The sequence below is a fragment of the Chelonia mydas genome, chromosome 5, assembly GCF_015237465.2.
Source record: "Chelonia mydas isolate rCheMyd1 chromosome 5, rCheMyd1.pri.v2, whole genome shotgun sequence".
NCBI classification, from domain to species: Eukaryota; Metazoa; Chordata; order Testudines; family Cheloniidae; genus Chelonia; species Chelonia mydas.
This window is the reverse complement of record NC_051245.2, coordinates 56,598,050-56,620,835: the sequence shown is the minus strand read 5'-3', so window position 1 is coordinate 56,620,835 and position 22,786 is coordinate 56,598,050. Positions and strand designations below refer to the sequence as shown.

The window sequence follows — 22,786 nt, the reverse complement described above, 5'->3', positions numbered from 1 at the left end:
TGAAGGACCCAGTCATGTTTACAAATTTTACTATTACATTTATATATATTTTATTACAGGAGATTGGATCTTGAGGCTGATGAGCAGCTAAATATCACAATATGCTTGAGAATGTACATCTATCACACAACATAGTGTATTCCAGAAGGCATAGCCTAGTAGTAAATTGACACCCAGGTTTAAAAGTCAAGAAATCTACTTATCTAGCTCCCTCTACCTTTCTCCATCTAGAAAGGGAAAAAATGAATGTAAACCTTGCCTCACCTTCAGCAAACACCAGAATCTCACCACCACCTACAAAATCCAAGTTTTGGGTAGCTGTTCCACCAATCACACTCCATTCCACTGTCACCTGTCCCAGGCTGCCTTCTTTTCTGTGTATCATAAGCTGCACATTGGTCTGAGGACGTTCTTCAACTTCCACATATAGACCTTTCTCTGTTGCATTGAGATTTACACAGTAGATCACAAACACTCCAAAGGCATCTCCATTCATCGTTATGACAACTGTGGAGGTATTTGGCTTTCCTATCATTGGCTGGTTTTTTAAGCTGGCTGAGGTGTTCATCAGTTCAACCTTCAAAAGGGATACAGTAAACTTCTCATCCAACTCTGGCAAACTGTCAGGAAGTATGGTAACTGTGAGATTTGCAAACTGTTCCCCTTCCAGCATTATGGCCCATTGACCTGTAACTGATTCATAGTCACTGCCAGCAATGGCTTGTGCACCAAAAAGAGAGGACACACTGGTGACATTTTTTTTGTAGGTCCAGAATCCTGAGTTATTGGTTACTTGGCTGATCCATGATGTCAGCCAAAAACACAAAGGAAACCCAGAGGCACTAGAGAATGTAAAGGCGAAACATGCTTGTTCTTTTAGGCACTGAATTGCACAGGTGTGTAATGGATCACTTGCAGTTGAGACATTCACTTTAGTCCTTGACAGCTGGTTAGGAATTCCTTGCACAGGAAATTCATAGTAGGACAGCATATCCTGGCCTTGCTCTATTGCAAGAGCTACTACATCAACCTCAGAAGTACTGTAGAACACCTGCAGTTCACCAAATCTTCCCTCACTAAAGGATGTGGTGATGGATAAGACAGTCATATTAATAAGTGAAGACAGTTTTTCTTACATCTGTATGTCTCTACATTAAGAAGAGTGACCTGAATACAAGTTATCAGCCTTTTCAAAATTGTTCAGTGGTTTCAAACAATCTAAACACCATTCAAAATCCATCCTCTCTGAAGCGGCTACTAGAATAATTTAGCTGTGGCCCTGTGTGGAAGGCACCTCTGATTATTTATAGTACGTGTTATGGTTAATCATACATAGCTGAAACAATGCAGATTACTCCCCTTGCAACCTGCTAGCTATGCCAGATGGCCAAGGAGAGAAGCCAGAGCTGTCCTGCCCTGTCCTCTCTCTCCTTCCATTTATTCATAGGAGGTCATATAACAGAAGTAATGCCTGCTCTCCCTCCCCCATGCCTGAGTCATGACATAGACAGCTTCTACACAGCCATATTTAGCCTTGCCCTCTTTTATCTTCTGTCTAGACTCCTAGGAGCAGGGAACGCTCTTGCCCTAAATGTTTATAAGAATTAATAAGACAAATTTAAAAAGACGTTTCTTTCTAAATGTTTCTGATAAAGAGACATATGTGGTTTAAACTAAAAGAGCATAAATATAGAAGCCAAAGATTACTCTGATTAGATGACAGGTTTCAGAGTAACAGCCGTGTTAGTCTGTATTCGTAAAAAGAAAAGGAGTACTTGTGGCACCTTAGAGACTAACCAGTTTATTTGAGCATGAGCTTTCGTGAGCTACAGCTCACTTCATCGGATGCATCCGATGAAGTGAGCTGTAGCTCACGAAAGCTCATGCTCAAATAAACTGGTTAGTCTCTAAGGTGCCACAAGTACTCCTTTTCTTTTTTCTGATTAGATGACAAGTTAAACTGTACAAGAAGGAAATCAGAACAAAATTTAAAATGAGAAAAAGCCCATGGAGTTGTAATTTCGGTAAAGACACAGGAGAAGGACCACGAATACTTACATAAAAAACAAACATTAAACAAACCTTCTCTTGACAGTTATGTTTGCAAATGAACTTCTTTCCAGTGGCTCCTGAATTCGGTACAAGGCGTGTTGAAAACAGACTGTTCCATAAGGATTATCATTGGCAGGTATTATAATATTTGCCATGCCATCTAACCCAATAGCACCTCCATTTGAGGCTTGGGTTAATTGCACATGGATAACCTAAAAATATAATTAGACTTTCCTTAATAACATCATATTGCGAAACCAAGATAAATCATTTAGGGCCAGCTAGGTTTGAACGATTGGCTCCCATTGGTGAGCAGTAATAAGTAGTCCTATTGACTGCAGTGCGATTACTCATGCAAGGACTTGTTCATCAATAACACCAAAAGGTTCATGATATAGCCCTCGTGTTTCTAAAATGTTTGGATTTAAAGCGCTGTTTAAGGCTACATGTTAAACAGCAAACCATACAGATTAAAAGACTAACACAGAAGTGTTCTGGGTGAGCAGTGAGTTGCACAGCTTCAATTATTACTGAATCAATTTAAGTCACGTTCCTACACTCCTATCTACCCATTAAAATTTGGGGAATCCCATTTTTGGGATTCTGCTGGCTTCCCTATAGTCATTCGAGCATTCCACCACAGTAAGTGAAAAAGTAAAAGATAGAGTTATTACTCTACAGTATCATAAATAGCATTGCTATAACTACAGAAGGTATGTGCCATCGATATATTATCAAGGGATATGAGAAGCTATTATCCCTGAAACACATAACACACACTGCTTAAGACACAGTGAAGATTTCTTCTTCCCACTGCTAAGAAGTACAACTGTCATGGATATACTCCATAACCAAAATTCATACTACCTGTAAAACATGATCTACACTAGTGGAAATTTTTACTATAACACCCCTTTTGATGTAGTCTGAACACCCATGGTCAGTTAGATTTTACAGGCGTGTAGAAATCCCATCAATTGGTCATGAAGATTTTAGTGCATGAAAAACGTTCATGCATTTGTTTGCATGCAAAAAGTTTCATGCTCACAAAAAGCCCTAGAACTTATTTATTACATTCCTTATCATACCCACTGTTGCATGACACAAACTATAGGCAATTTTGTAGAGCAAACGGTTCTCTATCTAATTAAAAATAGGGAAGATACTCTGAAAGAGTCTAAACATAGCCACAGAGTTGAGAGTGCTTGTTTTAATTAGCTTAATCATTTATTTTAACATGATGGTGGTGTAAACCAAACCAGATAGAAAACTGTTTTTGGTTTCAGGATTATTTTCATTCCTTTATTTAAAAAAAATACTGAAATGCTATATTTTCCTCAGGCTCATGACCAGGATAGTTCAGAAGAACTAAAACTTATAAAAAAAATAGGAAACTCTTTCAAAACTCCATACCAAGTCAGACACAAAACATAAATTACTCAAATGTGCACACTTAAATATGAAAGCACTTCCCCTCTTAGTTACACTATACAATCTTTAGTGATATGTTTGATCATATTGTAATAATTTCTCTCCCACCCCCATAGCACTGTTTCTCTCTAGATTATATAATGGTCTATGTACAGCCCTTGTGTAAACCAGTGCAACACCACTGACTTCAGTTTTGCCTTACCATGGGTCAGATTTAACCACTGCAATTCATCCATATTGTAACCAGGTGTTTAGTTTTATTTCCCATACATATTGCAATATAATTCTAGGATGTTCAGCTAGATAATGAATCAGGTTCAATGTATCTATCTCTAGTAAACCAAACCTAAGAAAAAGATTACATTGCTTAGATAGTCTCATTTATTCACAGATATATTGAATCTTATAGAAGAATATCAGCAGCAAGGATCAAAGAATAAATACTAATTAATGTATCTGAAAATTGTTTTATAATTTTCCAGAACAGTATTTTCAGCTTGATTTTCCTTTCTTTTGAATAAAATCTCTTGGTTTCTAACCCATCACTATATAAAACAGAGATACCAAACATTTCTGGACAGTGTCATTCCAGATAGGGTCTAGGTGTTCAACTCACCTCTTGGATTTCTGGATCATCATCAGCCAGGATCTCTAACAACAGCATCTGAATGGTTTCCCCAGGGGCAAAGGTAACATTACCAGAGATAACACGCAAGTCACCCGTAGCAAGCTGTCCATTAATGGTGGCAATCCACTGAATGGTAACATTGCCAAGTGTCCCAGCATTACGGATTACTGGCAAATTTACCATTACCGAATTGAACTCTGGCTCTTCCACAGTGAGTTCATTGACCTGAAAAACTGAAGTACATGGTAGAGAAACTTATTTCCTCATCACTAACGCTGAGGCTTAAGGAATCAAACAAATTCCTCATTAAAATTGTTTGTTCATTTTGCTTAAACCATTTGCAGTATATACACTTTGCAAAATTAAACTACTTTTAATTTATTTTATTTGACATGAGATTATAATCGGTGTTTGTGAAATGGAGGTGCTAAGTCTACTAGCTTTGCCTATATATAGTTCAGGTAAGTGATGGGTAAACTCCCACACGTGATCAGGAACCTTTCACTACATGTTTACTAAGAACTGGAAGAGAAAGACACTAAGAGCCACTTCTAATCACCTTTCCCAGCAAGAGAACAGAGACAGCAATCAAGACAGATCTAATCTAAATATTTCACACCAAAAATGTTTTCTCAAAAATGTTTTTTCCCCCCAAATCAGAGATTTTTCACAAAAATTGGGGGTTTTACTTTTCCTTTTTTAAAAAGAAACAAAACAAAAATTTTAGCCATTTTTCATTATTTTAGATCACAATTTTTCTGTCTTTTCCTCTTTTGCCGTTAAAAAATGGAAACAAAAAACAAAGAAGGAAAGAGGAAAAAAGGCAGAACACAAGGAAAAGTCAAAATGCCAAAAAATGAACATTTTTGTTCCAAAAAATTTAAAAACAAATTTTCATACAAAATTTCAAATGAGCACAAACTTTGTTCTTTTTCTAAACCTGCAGAATGAAAATTATGCTGAATTTTTTCCCACACAATTTCCCCCCCGTTTCTCTCAATCAGTTCTACTGTAAAGATAGCACATGAGGTGGGAAAAAATTCCATGGAAAACAGTAATACATAACTTCCACTATATATGTGATTTTTTCAACTCCCAGTTGTTTAAACATTATATTGGTTTACTATTTAGTAACGCAGTAGACTGGATGGCTTACGGGGTTAGTGATGGCACACAGAGTTTTCATTTCTAGGTCACTGGTTTAAATCCACCCCAGGTTCACGGTGAGGTGTGCTGATCAAAAAACAAAACAAAACAGGATTTCTAACCTGCTGGAAATTCTGGACATTTGTTTTTGTCCAAATGGGATAAAAACTAAAAATATCAAAGTTTTTCCATGGAATTTCAAAAAATTTCCATTAGGTTATATCGAAACATTCTCATTTTAATCGAAATGAAACGTTTCATTTTGGCTTGGTTCAACATTAAACATTGTTCCACTGAGCCTCATGGGGCCTCATGGGAGCTGTAATTAGAGTGCCTCCTGCACCCATTCTCTCCTCAGGGCCAGGCTCCCTGGCCAGCGTGTATTTTCCACAATACACAGTGATGGCACAGCTAAGAGGGAGACCATGGCACACCCTGGAAGATATAGTACATCCACAACATGTCTACACAGATTTGTTAAAGAAGAAAAAGTAAAGACATTCAAATGGGTCAAATTTACCAAAAGATCCAAATGGATCATCAGAGGCCTCAATGGTAATGACTGATTGAGTCAATGCTCCAAGCAAGGCTCCTCCTGTTGTCTGATTCAGCAGCTGCACATGAAAGATTTCTTCATCCTCAGGGTTGATATCATTAATGATATAGATTGGCACCGCTTTACTGGTTTCCCCTTCTAGCAAGACAACATCTGATGAGGCTACACTGTAGTCTTCACCTGTGCATAGAAAAACTATGTTGTTACCTCAGGAAATGTTTTAAACACAATTCCTACATGCTGTTATTCCTATCGTGGCTGCATGCAGCACCCAATAAAACTCCTTTCTCTGCAAACCCAAACAATGCAGTAACTTTGCTTTTCTAGTGTCAGGTGGAGTCTGTGGCTTGGACAGCAGAGAAATGGTTGAGGCTCAGCTTGGACAAGATGGAGATTATACTGGTAAATGGGGGAAACATTTGGAGACAGTAGCTGGTGTTGTCCAATCCCATTGTTGAATGGGATATGCCCACTCTATCAAAGTGGTTTTCAGTTTGGGGTTGTGTCTGCATTGCCAACTGCTCTTGGAGTTCCAGGTGGCACTGGTGACCAGAAGCACCTTTTTCCAAGTGGAGTTAGTTAACAGATTGCAACCATTTGCTTGCTCAAGTAAGAATGACCACACTGTGAAAACACCATTCAAGCTATACAGAACGATTGGTTTAGCAGAGTGATTAGATAAGCATCTGATGAGTTGCTGTAATTGAAGCTGCTACATCCCCATTACCCACTGAATTATTAGCTTATGCTTCAGCAGCACTCTGTCCCGCCTACACTCACACACACACACACACACACACACACACACACACACCTCCAGATCAGCTAGCTCAAGCTTAAACTAACACTTAACTTGAGCTGGAATCTTGTGTGTGTGGACCCCAGGTTAGGGGCAACACTTGAGTTATAGCTTTGAGCTAATATTGCAATGAAGACAAGTCCTTAGCAATAATATAACTAAAACGTTTACATAAAAGATGACGATAAATTTAAAAATCTGCATGGAATTATTTTCCCTAGTACTGTTACAAGTAACATCAGAGTTTACTACAGCTGAAAGAGAGTAAAGAGAACATATTTCTCCAATGTTTCACTTTCTTTGTCTTGTTTTCTTAGTTTAATGGGATTATTCATGTGAATAAAAGTTTGCAGGATCAAGGTCCAAGTTAAACAGTTTCCACTGTCTCTTTGGATTTTTCAGACAACACCAGGAGAGATTACCAGTTTTTAAAATAGTAAAATGTGGATCTATAAAAGCCCAAAATGGGAAGGTGATCTTAATCCTGAAACTGCTTTTAACTCATTTATTTAAATTGGCTCGACTCTAAAATGACAATGCCCTTTTCATAAAGCAGTTGTGTATTACTGACAGTCATATAAACCATATATCCATTAATAGTTTCTTTAATAATTGCTATTAACTAAAATGCTATTTATTTCTGCTGGCATACAGCACAGGGCCTATGTTCTTTATTACTCTTTACTACTCAAGTAAGCGCCTCATTACTCCTGTTGATTTTCCTTGCTAGAGAATATACCGAGGGAGAGGAATTATTTAAGCTCAGTACCAATGTGGACACAAGAACAAATGGATATAAACTGGCCACCAGGAAGTTTAGACTTGAAATTAGATGAAGGTTTCTAACCATCAGATGAGTGAAGTTTTGGAATAGCCTTCCAAGGGAAGCAGTGGGGGCAAAAGATCTATCTGGCTTTAAGATTAAACTCGATAAGTTTATGGAGGAGATGGTATGATGGGATAACATGGTTTTGGTAATTAAATATTCATGGTAAATAGGCCCAATGGCCTGTGATGGGATATTAGATGGGGTGGGATCTGAGTTACCCAGGAAAGAATTTTCTGTAGTATCTGGCTGGTGAATCTTGCCCATATGCTCAGGGTTTAGCTGATCGCCATATTTGGGGTCAGGAAGGAATTTTCCTCCAGGGCAGACTGGAAGAGGCCCTGGAGGTTTTTCGCCTTCCTCTGTAGCATGGGGCATGGGTCACTTGCTGGAGGATTCTCTGCTCCTTGAAGTCTTTAAACCACGATTTGAGGACTTCAATAGCTCAGACATAGATGAGAGGTTTTTCGCTGGAGCGGGTGGGTGAAATTCTGTAGCCTGCGTTGTGCAGGCAGTCAGACTAGATGATCATAATGGTCCCTTCTGACCTTAGTATCTATGAATCTATGAATCTATATGCTATGTATCGGATTGCAACCTTGACACAGTATGTGTATTTTTACTATTCTCTTTTCTTACCAGCTGTTGCAGTTATTGGCACAGCTTTAAACTTCACAGAAACATCTGCAAATATTCCTCCAGCTCTGGTCACATTGATGATCGGTCCAATGTAGTTTTCAGCAACTCGCACAGCTGGAGCGGAGAGCTGAAGTGTTCCAAAAGCATCATCATTGGCATTGATAACTATATGAGCTACTGTATCACCCTTAGGTCCAAGGCGAGGAGAATTCACAACTGAAATACAACAGGAACTTGGTAAGAGAGAGTCTGGGATCTTTATTGTATACCTACAGGAGACCTCAGAAACTTAAGTGATTTTCATGGTATCTTTTCAGTTACCACCATTCTTCAACAAAACTAGTTTACTGAAAGTATTTATAGTTGGACAGAGTACACTTCACAACCTCACTCAATAAAAGTTTTTAGACAGTTTATTGAAATTACAATATAACAATAAATCTTGAACTGCACAGCTTGATATCTTACTGCAGGAGTTTTCTATCACAGCCTCTGAAGTGGTATACATGATCAGCCTATTTCTCAAAAAGATGGGACAGTGCCAAATCATTACTTATTCATTCATTTCTCTATCGGGTCTGTAGCAATCACACTACAATCTCTATCAGAATATTATTTCTGTGGTTCTTATGATGAAATATATATAACTGTTCACTCTCCCCACAGAGATATATTTGAAGCTTTCCTGATTATCAAGAATAGGTAGGAGAGTTAATTAGGCAAGCTTGGGAACTGTGAAGGGCAAATCAGTCTATGGTCTCCCAAATATCACTGAATGGCTGATCAGCATGCATTTTCTATATTTAAAAGAAACAGGCAAAAGTTCATGAAGTAGCAAAGTATAAGGTCAGCATGCAATATAATCTCTAATTGGTCATTTCACTATGCTATGCTTCTCAAGAATAATGAGATTGATCAACAGAACCTGGTGCTCACAGCCAACCTTGTAATTTACATGGCCAGAGAGGCCTCAGTTAAAATAATACAAAAAGGGACAAGAAATACAATCATATTGTTTTCAGTGACATCCTGACAAAGGAATATTTTAAGGTAGTACACTGCCAGAACACCAAACGTAACACAGAGATCTCTTAAATGAATACATTTTGAGGTAGGAAAGCAAACTATAATTTGATCAGTTAAATTTTACTGCAATTACCAAGTCTCTAAAATGCATGCAATTTATGTGTAAAGCACTTACTTGGTCTATCCTGCACTCTTTCCACCAAAGCAATATTGAGTAGCTCCACAAACACAGATTCTGATCTCTCTGGATCCTTATCATCTAAAATAGGAAGAGTTATGCTAGCCTCACTTTTATTGGCTCTGAAGATCACAAATCCAGAAATGGGTATATAGTCTCTTTCCTGTGTTGCTCTGGCAACATCTGATTTCAGATAGGGTGACTTTTCATCATCACCCACGGATCTGTATGTTACCATGACTGAACCCAGGAGACCATTTAATCGTACTATTGTTAGGGTGATGTTTTTGGTTTCTTCCTCAACTTTGATTGGTCTGTTTTTCTCAGAAAAGATGAAAATTCCATATGGATCATCATTAGCTAGAACAGTTAATGTAGCATTAGTACGAATTCCAAGACGACCACTGGAAACATTGATGATCAAAACAGAAAACATCTTATCCAGTTCAGGATACTCATCAGGTGAGACTTGCACTGTTATGTTTGCTCTTCTTTGCCCTATATCAAAAGTTATATTGCCATAGGTGGAGATCAGATCTTCAGTAGGATCACAGACTATGATCCACTGCAAAGTGACACAGGACAAGGCCCCCTGATTTCGGACAACCTAAAGCACAAAATGTGAAAATTTAAATATTTTTGTACTATAAAGGGGAGGAAAAAGGATATTTCTCAGAATCCCAATCTATTGAAAGAGTTGCAAAACTGTGACATGATGGGTTAAATATGAATCCCTATTGCAAATCTATAACCATTACTGCCACAGCTAGGCTGCATTCCATCTTCTGTATTTGTCACCCTCTCTTTTAATATTTATGTAAGAAAATAATTTATACCATCAACAATTCCGTTTCTTTAATAAGAGATTAGTATAGTAGAACCTCAGAGATACAAACACCAGAGTTACGAACTGACCGGTCAATCATACACCTCATTTGGAACTTGAAGTACACAATCAGGCAGCAGCAGACACACACGAAAAGCAAATGCAGTACAGTACTGTGTTAAACATAAACTACTAAAAAAATAAAGGGAACGTTAAAAAAAATGACAAGGTAAGAAAACTGTTTCTGTGCTTGTTTCATTTAAATTAAGATGGTTAAAAGTAGCATTTTTCTTCTGCATAATAAAGTTTCAAAGATGTATTAAGTCAATGTTCAGTTGTAAACTTATGAAAGAACAACCATAATGTTTTGTTCAGAGTTATGAACATTTCAGAGTTAAGAACAACCTCCAGTCCCAAGGTATTTGTAACTTTGAGGTTCTACTCTACCTAATATTTGAGTGGACGATGAAATTCTGTTTTTAAAATATCTGTTAACTGATATCGTAAATTTGACCTTATAAATTTGACAGTAATTTATTAACTAAGCATTATGAAAAGGATGTACAGTTTGTTCAAGTTACAACCACAAGTCTACAACCCTTAATAAAGGATCACAGAAACCCTAATGAAAGAAATAATAGACGAGGACTGTGTAGCAACAGATGAAAAGCGAAGTGTAGTGACCTGAAGCACAATTACACTGTCTCCATCTTCAGGTTCTGTCCCACTGACCGAGAGCGACTCAGCGCTGAACTCAAACACACCATGAGCATCATCAGAGGCATCGATGGTCACTATGATGTGGGATGCTATTCCCAGGCTGGCTGTAGGTACAAATTCCAAGAAAGCTGAATTAGTTTTTCAGTATCTTCAGTTACACTAAATCAAAAGCTAAAAGAAGAAGTGTACTATGGGAACAATGAACAGAATATTTTCTGCATGAATGCTTCCTAATTGGAGGTAAACGCTATATCTAAGCATTTTATGCCCATAGAAGAGTTTGCTCAGTTTTACAACTCTACTCCTTCCATTAACAAATTGAGATTATTGGAAATGTACTAAAAAATTCAATGCAATTAAATCCAGATGTGATAATGCATTCGTTTGAGTCAGGGTCTTATTTTTTCAACTACATTATAAAGGCAAAGAATGAGATTTTTTCAGTAAATTAGGAGATTTAGACACAAAACTATCAGTAAAATTAATGGAGTTGTGTCTAAATCACCTAGTCATCTTTGAAAATCTTTTGATGTTTTTGTGTGCATACTCATAAAAATCGTCTTGCTGTTTCTTGGATGACAATTTTACAAAGAAAGTATTCTGGTTCTAAAATTACTGGAGACTATTAGGACCCAGTTACAAAACTGTTATGTGTAACATCACACAACTACCTTGCATGCACAGTTATGACCATTATGCACAGAACTCATATCTAAACATGCAAATGGCCATTTTTACATCTAACTGGCCATATGTGTACACTAATGACCTAATGCGTATACCCAACTATGACAGTTGCATGTGCAAGTTAAACATGCAATTGTATACATAATGATGGTTGCATATTTAAAAAATCATTCCTTTATTGGCTTGAATAGGAATGTTTAAACAGTGATGTTAAAAAAAACCCACACATCAATATGGAATTATGATCTCTAGTTTCAATACTGCAGTGCTGGCCACCCATTCTGCTGGAATGCTTCAGTCAACAAGAAAGGACCCACTTATCCTGAGGGAGAAAGTGACAGAAAAGTACCGAGAAAATGTAGGGTGACCGAGAACCGAGGGATCAGAGTTCTGAAGCACAGTTAATGAAAATACATAGTGAAAGTAGTAAAGAGTTAAAGGGAAGGTGTTATCACAGAGGGATTTGGGAGAGAAGGGGGGCAGAAAGAGAACTGTGATACTGTACAAAGCCAGTAGTTAGGTCATCTGAGAAACCCTTTCAGAAGAAGGAAGGGAAAAATAAATCCTATATACAACAGGGAGCTCCATTAAGTATGTGTATACACACACACACATATATTTGAGGGGGGAAATTCAAAGCCAGAGATGAATAAAGTGGTTTGTACTTTTTGGCTTGGATAAGTTTAGTGTAGTTTGGATGCTTCTCTAAACTTCTTGGGTCTGCAAAACAGGGTTGGAAGTCTCACACGAACAGGATATTTTGGCTTCTAGGGAGAATGGAAATTCTCCAAGAATAAACCCTGCTTGTTTACTGTATTTCTACACTTCTGCTTCTGGACTGAACCAGGCAACACAGACATGCATACACATGACAAATTGTGGGAAAAAGCATTCAAAACTTTTTCAATCTTCAAACAAACGGACAACATTTTTCAGGTTTGGCTTCATTTTGTGGTTCAAATTAATTATTTTTTGTAAAGTTTGAACACAAGTTATGTCAGCATGAGTCAAAATATCAAAGCAGGGCAATTTTTTAATTACGTGCAATTTAACAGATTTTCTGCATGTTTTGCTTATAGAGCAAATGCAGCAATATTCAGCCAAACCAATTTTCCAAGTCAAATTCATAAAGGAACAAAACAGAAGGGTTTACAAGGAATTTGGATGCAAGCTTAACTATACGGAAGCTCCTACTTTCTACAGAGTAAATAATTATGCTGATAGTCATTGAAATTCAGCTTATGTTGAAATGCATAGAGAGGGAGAGAGAGAGATAATTCAGTTATAACCAATCCAAATGAGCGAGGACTAGGGTGAGAAATTTCAGTAATGAATTAAGAAACAAAGGATAGACCATGATGCTTACCATGTTGATGGACAGCAGGCAGGAAGAACTCCAAGTCCCCGTCACCACTACCACTCCCATCATTTCTAAAGAGTTCAGCAACTTCAAGAGGACACACAAAGACACACAATACACATATATACATTTATAACACAGAGAAGACAGAAAGCACTTTAAACATTTTTAGACAAAAGGAAAAAATAGGGGAATATTCCTGCAAAGCATCCAATTTGGCTTTGAAAGCATACGTGTTCTCTGATCAAAGCCAGAAATAGCATACACAGCACATTCATTGTATATATTTAAAATGATCACGCTGAAGGTAATTATGAGGAAATCAATTTTGACAATTAGCCAGTAAGGGTTTGATGATTGATAATAAGAGCTATTGTGAAATGGTGCCCAGTATTTTAGGTGGTAATAGCATGAAGGAAGTTTGTAAGACAGGACTTCAAGCTGTAAACAAAAAGGAGATCACAAACTGTGGTGTAGGTTTGTAACTGATAAGTAGAATTAAAAGGGAATAGAATTAATGATGACATGACTGACTAGTTGCTATTGTTTCCTCAGAAAAAAGAACGAGGAGTACTTGTGGCACCTTAGAGACTAACAAATTTATTTAAGCAGAAGCTTTTGTGAGCTACAGCTCACTTCATCGGATGCATGCAGTGGAAAATACAGTAGAAACATATATATATATATACACACACACACACAGAGAACATGAAAAGATGGGTGTTGCCACACACACTATACGTAATGAGAGTGATCACTTAAGGTGAGCTATTATTAGCCGGAGAAAAAAACCTTTTGTAGTGATAATCAGGATGTCCCATTTCCAACAGTTGACAAGAAGGTGAGAATAACAGTGTGTGGGGGGGCGGGCGGGGGGGGAAATAAGCATGGGGAAATATACACTGTTACTCTCACCTTCTTGTCAACTGTTGGAAATGGGACATCCTGATTATCACTACAAAAGGTTTTTTTCTCCGGCTGATAATAGCTCACCTTAAGTGATCACTCATTATTGTGTGTACGGCAACACCCATCTTTTCATGTTCTCTGTGTGTGTGTGTGTGTATATATATATATATATCTTCCTGCTGTATTTTCCACTGCATGCATCCAATGAAGTGGGTTTTAGCCCATGAAATTTTATGCTCAAATAAATTTGTTAGTCTCTAAGGTGCCACAAGTACTCCTCGTTCTTTTTGCTGATACAGACTAACACGGCTACCACTCTGAAACCTGTTTCCTCAGAGAGTATGTTTATGTTTGTTGTGCTGTTAACAAAAGGACAAAAGGAAATGTCCAGGACATTCTTCAGAATCCATACAGTTTATTGGATGGTAGTTACTTTGGGTGTATGCACTCAGAGATATTGGAGGAGGAACAAGGAGGTTTGTACTAGAAGGTGTCTGTCTATTGGAGCTTTAAACTAAGATTTTCAGCTAATCTGTCAAAACTGTTTTTCAATAAAAATGTTTGGTTGTCAACTACACAAATTTTTTCATGGTGCATCATGGGAGATGTAGGTTCATACAGAGAGCTTTCTTCATAGAACAAAATGAGAGCATAAAGGTATCCGAACTACAACCCCATAAAGCGCTGCAACAGCATTTCAAACAAACATTTTTGGGTTTTGACTGAAGTTATCCTAGTTTTTTTTTTGAGAGAGAGAGAGAGAGAGAAGTCAGTATTTTCCATACCTGTGCCACAAGCACCATCTCCAGAAAGCAAAGATGTGTAAGAAATGGAGGTCTGTGGGTGGTCTGGGTGAGTCAGGTGGAGGAAGTAGAGGAACTTGGAGCTGACTGGGGAAAGCACCTTCTAGTATAAGTTTCCCTGAGCTTCTCACAGATCCTTCAGTTTATCAAACAACTGTCCATCAAGTGACTACAGCAGCATAGTCCCTTCAGCCAACCATGTAGCTTTTTACTACTATAACCAATTTGAATAAACTATGGGGCAAATTCATCTCTTGTGTAATTTCTCTAACTTCAAGTAAGTGTCAGAAGGGATTAATCTGGCTCTGTTTGACTAATGTTAATTATTATTTTTAATATACTTTTAAACTGTTGAACTGAGACAGATGATTTTTCATGTACCTGTTAATACTTTATCATTCTAATTCTCATCATCAAGCAAAAAAGCTATATTAAAAGCAAATAAAAAGCACTTATTTAGGTGACCTAATTAATGCACAGCAATAATCCAGTTGATTAATAGCATTCAACCAGTCCAAGTTTCTCTGAGGTATGGCTGTTTTCTGCAATGAAATTAATGAATTAACTGAAGATTTGCTAAAAAAAATTAAACTTAAGTCTCTCTTTTTGAAAAAATTTCCAACCATGGAAGATTAACCTTCTAAGCAGTATTTAAGTATATAAGCCCTCAGTGCCTAAAATAGGTTGTGCATATGTAGGCAACGGGTTGATGTGTGAGTCTTACCTCCTCCCTCTGGGTTCAGTAGCTCAACCTTAAAAGTTTTTTCCAGTTCAGGGACAGAATTATCTGTGATGTTAACAGTAATATACTTGTATCTTTCTCCTGGCTGAAATTCCAAAGTGCCTGCAATACTCTGAAATATAAAAAAGTTCTTTATGCTTTTGTTCAAGTCTATTCATTGTATCAGTATGAACTCATTGCAGCAAAAAAGACTTCCATTCTGCTATTGGAAAAATTTGCTATTTATACAACCAATTATTTTTTTTCCTTTTTGACTGCATCTTAAAGTTGCACATAATTCTCTTGCACCTTCATTACAAGAAAGAGTTAGACTCAAATTCATAGTTGTGAGCACCTAAGTGCACTTCCGTGTGTGTTCAACTTAGTCAAGTCAATCTAGACGTAGTCACATAAATTGGGTTTTCACCTGGGTACGCTTACCTGTGTAAATGAAAGTTGGGCAAAATGCAGTTTCAGCAGACCTGAAACTATTTGCAAATTTGTGTCAAGTACGCCAAATTTTTCAACTGAACCAAAATTCGAAATGTTTCAGAAGTGTCAAAATGAAAAGTTTTGTTTCAGCATGATTCAATTTTTCATTTCAATTTTGAGCATTTTAACAAAAGCAAAGGAAGACTATATTCACAAAACAGCTCAAGGAAGAAAAAGAGCTAATGGTACTGCCTTCCTTATAACTTTTAATCGACTGGTGAGGGCACACAGATGAGAGGTGGAAGATCTGGGTTCAGTCCCACCCCGCCCTGTTGTGGGGAATGGATTTGAACTTAGGTTTCCCAAATTTCATGAGAGTGCCATAGCCACTGGGATATTATTGTATGGGTCTCTCTCCTTTTTATAAATAATTGTTGGATCAGGGACTTGAACTTGGGTTTTCCACTTCCTAGGTGAATACTCTAACTACCAGGCTATAGGAAGACAGTTCTAGTGTAAATGCAGAACAAACCTGTGTGTGAGCATCAGTGGGTTTGTATTCCTCCACTAAGTATGTACAGCATGTACACCCTTGTAGGCTTGCTAATTGTAGGCTAATTATTCTCAGCCTTGAGTGACACTCAATGATTATCAAATATCACCTTAATCTGCTCCATTAGGGTAACTCAAATGTGTGTTAACCTCAAATTATCACTCCTGGGGCAGCAGAAGTTGGGAGCATCCTGGAAGTAATTAGCCTCTATACAACAAGAAAAGGAGTATTTGTGGCACCTTAGAGACTAACCAATTTATTTGAGCATAAGCTTTCGTGAGCTACAGCTCACTTCATCAGATGCATCCGATGAAGTGAGCTGTAGCTCACGAAAGCTTATGTTCAAATAAATTGGTTAGTCTCTAAGGTGCCACAAGTACTCCTTTTCTTGTTGCGAATACAGACTAACACGGGCTACTCTGAAACCTCTATACAACAATAACCAACACCCACTATAGAGAAATACACACCCCACTGACCCAAGACAAGGGAAGTCGTAAAATTAGAGGGTTTTGGCAAAACTTCCTGGAAAATCTAAGCTCCATATATGGAAACAAACTAATTTACCATATGAACATGACGACACCGGAATATTTGTTGCTGTTTTTGTACAAAACACGTTATAACTAGAACATTCACCATTCTCATGGTACGATCAATGGGCGAACTGTGAAGTGGTTTGTTTAGTAAGACTCTCTGAACATTTAAAAAAAACCACACAGATGGAAAGAAAGCTCTAATAGCTGAGACACACAAGTCTACCTGAATTTGCAAACAAGAATCAGTCATCTATTTCAGTCTGTTCCACATACCTGATAGTCTTCAGGACTGAATGCTGTCAGTGACACTGTTTTGTATTCCACCACAACTGTTCCAAGAAGGCCCTGTGCACGAACTACCAATAACCTAATGTGTCCAATTTCCTCCTTAACAGTAATATGGGGCACAGTGGTTGCTGGGAGAATCATTTTATCATGGGGCCAAGGAGGCAACCCCATAGAGAACTGCAGCAAACCTGAGAGATGCAAGAAACAATAATTTACATTTTTACCTGCACTATGAAAAACCCTTCTATAATGTAATGTGTTTTATGATGTTTAACATTATTATGAAGGGTCTGAAATTAAACATCTGAATACAAACATGGGCACCGTTCATGCAGTTTTAAGCATCTCCCAGGAAGTGCTGTGTACCCTCATCTCCCACTGACATGAATAAGCAATATACGCAAGTGAATCTTGACAAAGTACCTGTGCCTCAATGGGAACAGAACGCATTCGGCAGCACTGCATATTACAAGTTCAGGCCTATAATGATTTGATTTGACAGGTTATTTTCAGAAACAGCTTGCTTATTCAGGCATTCTCCTCAACAAAACATCTGCTACACTGTTTTATTTATGTACTAGCAAAATAATTACTCAGTCCTTCAAGATACTCTACAAATGAGGACAGTTCTGAGCAAGGCTTTTGTCATTAATCCACTTGCTTAATAGTCACTATTCTTTTTGGCACTGCTAACTTCATCTGCTTAATACAACTTTACAATTTTATATGTAAAAGCATCAGGCTAAATTCTCAGCTGTGCAGGAGTTCAGAAGGGGTGAGGCAAAAGTGACTAATGCATCTTCTTTCTATCCAACTCCAGGCTGGCAGGGAGCTGAACTGGCCTCGATGCAAGTCAGAACAGTTCAAGTGCTACTCTAATTTGGATCAGCTTCTAATGTCTCTATAGGGGCCCTTAAGTCAGTGAGGCTCACTGGAGTACAGTGTGCTCTGGCCACATCTCCTTCTTTCCCAAAACATCCCCTATACTGGAGAGCTGACGTGGTTTTACACAGAAAAAACTACACCGGCTCAGGATTTGCCCATTCAAAGGAATCCTCAGTTGCCTGTCTAGGGTATCTGAAAGGTCACATGTTCCATGGGGCTAGACATGACCCATTGTTTAAAAACATTCAGTTTGGGTACATAAACAATGAACTATTGTTTTGGTAAGTGACAAACTTGACAAAGGCGTACTGCGTCCTCAGCTGTCAAGGTTGAGCAACTTCTTCGTCTCCTGAGACTAAAGCCAACAAAACTATTTGAAACAAAAATGCGATTTCCATCACTGTTACCATATGGATGGTCACTGGCTTTGATGCTGATATCTGTAGTTTCCGTCTCTGGATCTATGCTTGCTCCACTGGTTGGAGTTGAACCTAGTTTTCCATCTCCAGAAATTGCAGACACTAATGTTACACGGAAATATTCATTAAGCTCAGGAATGTCATCATCAAGAACATGCAAGTTTAAGACCTATAGAAGGAAGAATCCACACAGAAATTAAAAAAATATAACAGCATAACATAAAAAAGTGCAAAATTGTAGCACAATGAGATTTTCAGTAACCGTTATTCAAACTGCACTTAACAATTACATGTATCTAGTTTTATCTGCTATGCAGTTTTTTAAAAGATGTATGCAATATTTTTGATGTTTAGGTAAATTGACCTAATATTTTATAGTAAAACTATTAAGTGCAAACACAAAAGACAGAAATAATATAGGGTACAATTTTCTAAAGTGCCCAAGTGACTTAGTAACCTAAATCCCATTTTCAAAAATGACTTAGGACCAGATTTTAAAAAATTATTTAGATGCTAACTCCCACTTAGGCACCACTGAAAATGTCACCAATATTTTACACACAGAGCAACAGTAGTCAATCAGATTAGCTGTATAGGATTTACAGTAATTGTTTAAAAATATCACCAGAGGCTGGTCTCTATCTACATATATTTATATGGCTGTATTCTACTGCTGGGACCACATAATACTATGAGTATGTTGGGGTCCTGAATTCTAATTCTCTTGCACAAAGTATTTAGATCAGCTGATATTATGTTTATGAGCACAATATTTTAAGGGTAAAAAATCCAAAATGAATACATTTAAGATGCTATAGCAGAGTATATTTCTGAATCCTTTACTAGAAACCTGACTCCTCAGTTTATAAAAATGTACTTTATAATCGGCAAATCCTAGGTCAACAGAGAAGAGGGAAGTTATACAACATGAGGTTTTGTCATTTAATTTTTAAAACTAATTTTTGTAAAAGTGACGCATTGGGAGCAAAAAAAATGTAACGTTAAAATGTTTCACAATTTTCTTACATTTCCTTTTTATAACAGATTAAAATAAACATAACTAAGCAAATAGCTCTTTATTCTGATATTTAAAAATAAGTGTAATTTAGTTTGTGCACACTGAAATTAAGTGCTTGATAGATCCCAGCATTTCAAAGAAGCTCTGATTCTCATTAGACATAGTGATTAATGGAATATTATCTTGTATCTGCTAGTTCAATTTAAATCCAATCCAGACTACAGGCAAAACAAGGTTGCTGCGACAACCTGGCATTTGGGATTGCAGCTCACTAACACAATAGACACACAACAAAACAATAGGGACACCTGCACAGTAACTGCATATTGCTGTATATAGACTATCAGAATTACTTCAAACAGAGTAGGAGCTCTATATACTACAGTGTATGATAAACAATAACATGTCTCAACTGTGAATGAAATGGAATGGACAAGGATTTGAGGAGTGCCATAATGTTTTCAGATATTACAAGCTTTGGGCCAAATTCTACCCTCGGTTACATAAACTATTTGGTTAGGACCCGAACCAAAATTCCAATAATAACCACACCACACCTTTAAGCAGGGGAGAATTTGGCTGGCTGGCTGAATGAAGGGAACAGTGCTTTATGGCTGGAGATGGGTGGGGAGAAGAAAACTGCTGCAAAAGTAGGGTGACCAGAAGTCCTGCTTTTAAAGGGGCAGTCCCATATTTACGCCCTCCTGCAGGTATACCGATTTTTTCTTAAAAATGGGCAAACTGTCCCATGTTTCCTCCCACCCCACCCAATCAGTACTGGTGGATCCTGCTGCTGGCTGGATCCCGGCCCGCCAGCTGCCCGCCCACCAGCGGTGAGCGTAGGGTCCAGTGGCCGACAATGCGGGTGGGTTTGCAAGGCTGATAGCCGCTCCCCCTGCTGGTCCGTCAGTGCAGCCCCAGCAGGGTCCTGCCCTGTCCCATTTGCTTCAGTGGCTGGTGTGTGCAGGCAGGCGCCAGGCAGCAGCTGATTATGTGTCACCTCTGCTGCCCACCCATCACCCTTTACGTGCTTCCCCTCTCGCTGTCCTCTCCCTGCTTTGCCCCTTTGTCCCTCCCTCCCCTCAGCCCCACTGCTCCTCCATATCTCCCCTGGTGGGGTGTGCAGAGAACCAGCCGCTGGTCGGAGCGCTCAGTTCACCAACAGCCTGTCTGGCAGGCTCCTTCCTTCCCCCACTGCCTCTGGTTGGGCTGGTGCCCCAGGAAAGCCCAAGAGCCTCTGGTCCAGGGCGCTGGCCAGGAGGAGCAGAGCCCTGAATGTGCCAAAGCCCCGCATAGTGCTGGAACAGGGAAACCTCTCCACAGCTCAGCTAAGCTCTGGAGTTGGGGGGAAAACGATTTCCAGCATGTTCACCCCCTGAACCTGCAGGCTCCACAGCAGCCCCGGGGCAGGGACTTAGCACCCTCCTCACCTGCCTTCCGCCCCACCAACCTGGGTCCTGCCCCCAGGAAGCTGCTCCGTTCCCTAGGCATCCTCTTCTGCTGAGCCATCTTTCTGGCTGCTGAAGCAGTCAGGTTCCCTGAGCAGGTTCCCTGAGCGCAGGAGGGCTTAACCCCTTCCTGCCCGTGCTGTAGCCAGGGGACAGGAGGCGGCTGGATTATGTCAGTGGCCAGCAGCAGCCTGAAGGTGTTAGCTGACTTTCGACATGGTGCGGGCAGAAAGGGACAAGCTGCTTCCAGCCTCATGTGGAAGGGGTGAAGAAACGGGATGAGCTCTGCAAAGATATGGGCCAGGTCATCCCTTCCTCACCTCCTCCTCCCCTGCAACTGGAAGCAGCTCCCATCCCTTCCCTCCCACAGAGGCTGCTGCTGGTCAGATTCTGGTGTGAATCCTGGCAGAAACCTGGGTAGGGGCGCATGTGACTCTGCGTGCCTCCCGCTCACGTGGCGCCAGGTCCCAAGAGAGGCGGTCTGTCCCGGTGACCCAGCCAGGCATGGAGAGTGCCGGGCAGGGAGGGTCAGGTTAGCCACCCACCCTGTGTGAGAGAGTTGTACAGTAGAGTGTGTTTGTCACCACTCCCCATGGGGGGCGGAGGCTGGGGTGTGTGTGTCATCCCTCCCCGTGTGAGCCCTAAAGCCTTAAAGATCAGAAGGTAAATAAAGAGAATCCAACTACGCAGTATTTCTTTTTAACAGAGGTTCAGTCAACTTGATGTTATATTGAACGTTTGTACTGCATAGTTCTGACTGATTGCCGTTGATCTTGCTTGAATATGAGTAATTTTACTAGGTGTCCTGTGTTCAGCATAGGGAAATATGGTCACCCTATGCAAAAGGGGACAAGGGGCCAGCCTGGCGACGCTGACTCATTCTTCTGAGAACCAGATTGGCAGAAGGGTTTAAAAAGTGGCAGCCTTGGGCGTGAAGTCCCCTTTTGCATAGGGCAGGCTGAGGCAGCACTCACACTCTGTTTTAGGTGGTAAAATACCAGGTTTAGTGAAGAGCTGCTGTGGGCATTGCACTAGCTTCCCCTTGTTTAGGGGGGCTGGGAAGGAATTTTTCCTTTACCACCAGATTGGCCTACATGGAGTTGGGGTTCTTACGCCTTCCACACAGCAGGTTCTGGAAGGGCTCTGTTCATTCATGGCATGAAGGACTCTAGGCTATGTCGCAACACATTTTATATGTGTGGGGCGGATGTCCAGTGCAGGTACTCCATAGGGAAGGTATATAGTGACTGGTAAATGGCTTGGAAAAGGACTGAATAAGGACATTTTCATTAAAGGAATGGAATTAGGGGGGAGGGGATTCCTATCATTGGTAGGGCAGGGAGCCAACCCGTCTTCCCCCTTATAGCCCACCTTAACTCTACTACAAGGGGGGACTGGATGGTAAGGTCCCAGTAATGGATTGGCTGGAGGGACCTGGATGGATAAAGATGGGAAGATGGCAGAAGCCCCCTGGGTAATTATGGAATGAACGTGGGGTTACCTGCACTGTACACTTCTATCTGCCAGCTAGTCCCAGACACCTAATAATAAAATTGCAGCCTGATTAAAACAATATCAAAATTTCTCCTGGCCTTTTGATATAGCTGGACAAAAAAAAAAAAGTCACTGAGACTCTTTCCATTGGCTTCAATGGGTCTGGCTCAGTCCCTTACACAGACTTCAACAGAGCTGCATGGGTGAAGTTGACAGCAAAACTTCCAACAACGTTTATCATTGTATTTACCAGCATTCAAGCAACACAAGAAAAAAAATACTTTTTAAAACATCCCCAAAGGCCATACCCTATCTCAGTCCTTTACCTGGTCTTCAAATGTATGTACGAGTTCCCACAACACAATCCACAATTAAACTCACAGGAAAAGAACTGAGCAATAGG

At 39.4% G+C, this 22,786-nt stretch overlaps 2 protein-coding genes across 2 annotated transcripts in view; both read right to left on the bottom strand.

The window, feature by feature from the left end:
• Positions 1-17,282, bottom strand: part of LOC102932938 (adhesion G-protein coupled receptor V1) — a 331,043-nt gene extending 313,761 nt beyond the window's left edge. The window contains exons 1-10 of the mRNA XM_037902481.2: positions 17,105-17,282; positions 15,311-15,440; positions 12,881-12,961; positions 10,792-10,931; positions 9,279-9,888; positions 8,078-8,293; positions 5,778-5,993; positions 4,100-4,344; positions 2,083-2,264; positions 265-1,076 (exon numbers count right to left, since the gene is read on the bottom strand). Coding sequence (XP_037758409.2) covers positions 265-1,076; positions 2,083-2,264; positions 4,100-4,344; positions 5,778-5,993; positions 8,078-8,293; positions 9,279-9,888; positions 10,792-10,931; positions 12,881-12,961; positions 15,311-15,440; positions 17,105-17,260 — 2,788 coding nt within the window. The 5' untranslated portion in view covers positions 17,261-17,282. The remainder of the gene's footprint in view (positions 1-264; positions 1,077-2,082; positions 2,265-4,099; positions 4,345-5,777; positions 5,994-8,077; positions 8,294-9,278; positions 9,889-10,791; positions 10,932-12,880; positions 12,962-15,310; positions 15,441-17,104) is intronic.
• Positions 17,283-18,274: 992 nt separating this feature from the next.
• LOC122465972 (adhesion G-protein coupled receptor V1-like) overlaps positions 18,275-22,786 on the bottom strand; it is a 60,088-nt gene continuing 55,576 nt past the window's right edge. Inside the window, exon 22 of the mRNA XM_043547378.1 lies at positions 18,275-18,592. Coding sequence (XP_043403313.1) covers positions 18,275-18,592 — 318 coding nt within the window. The remainder of the gene's footprint in view (positions 18,593-22,786) is intronic.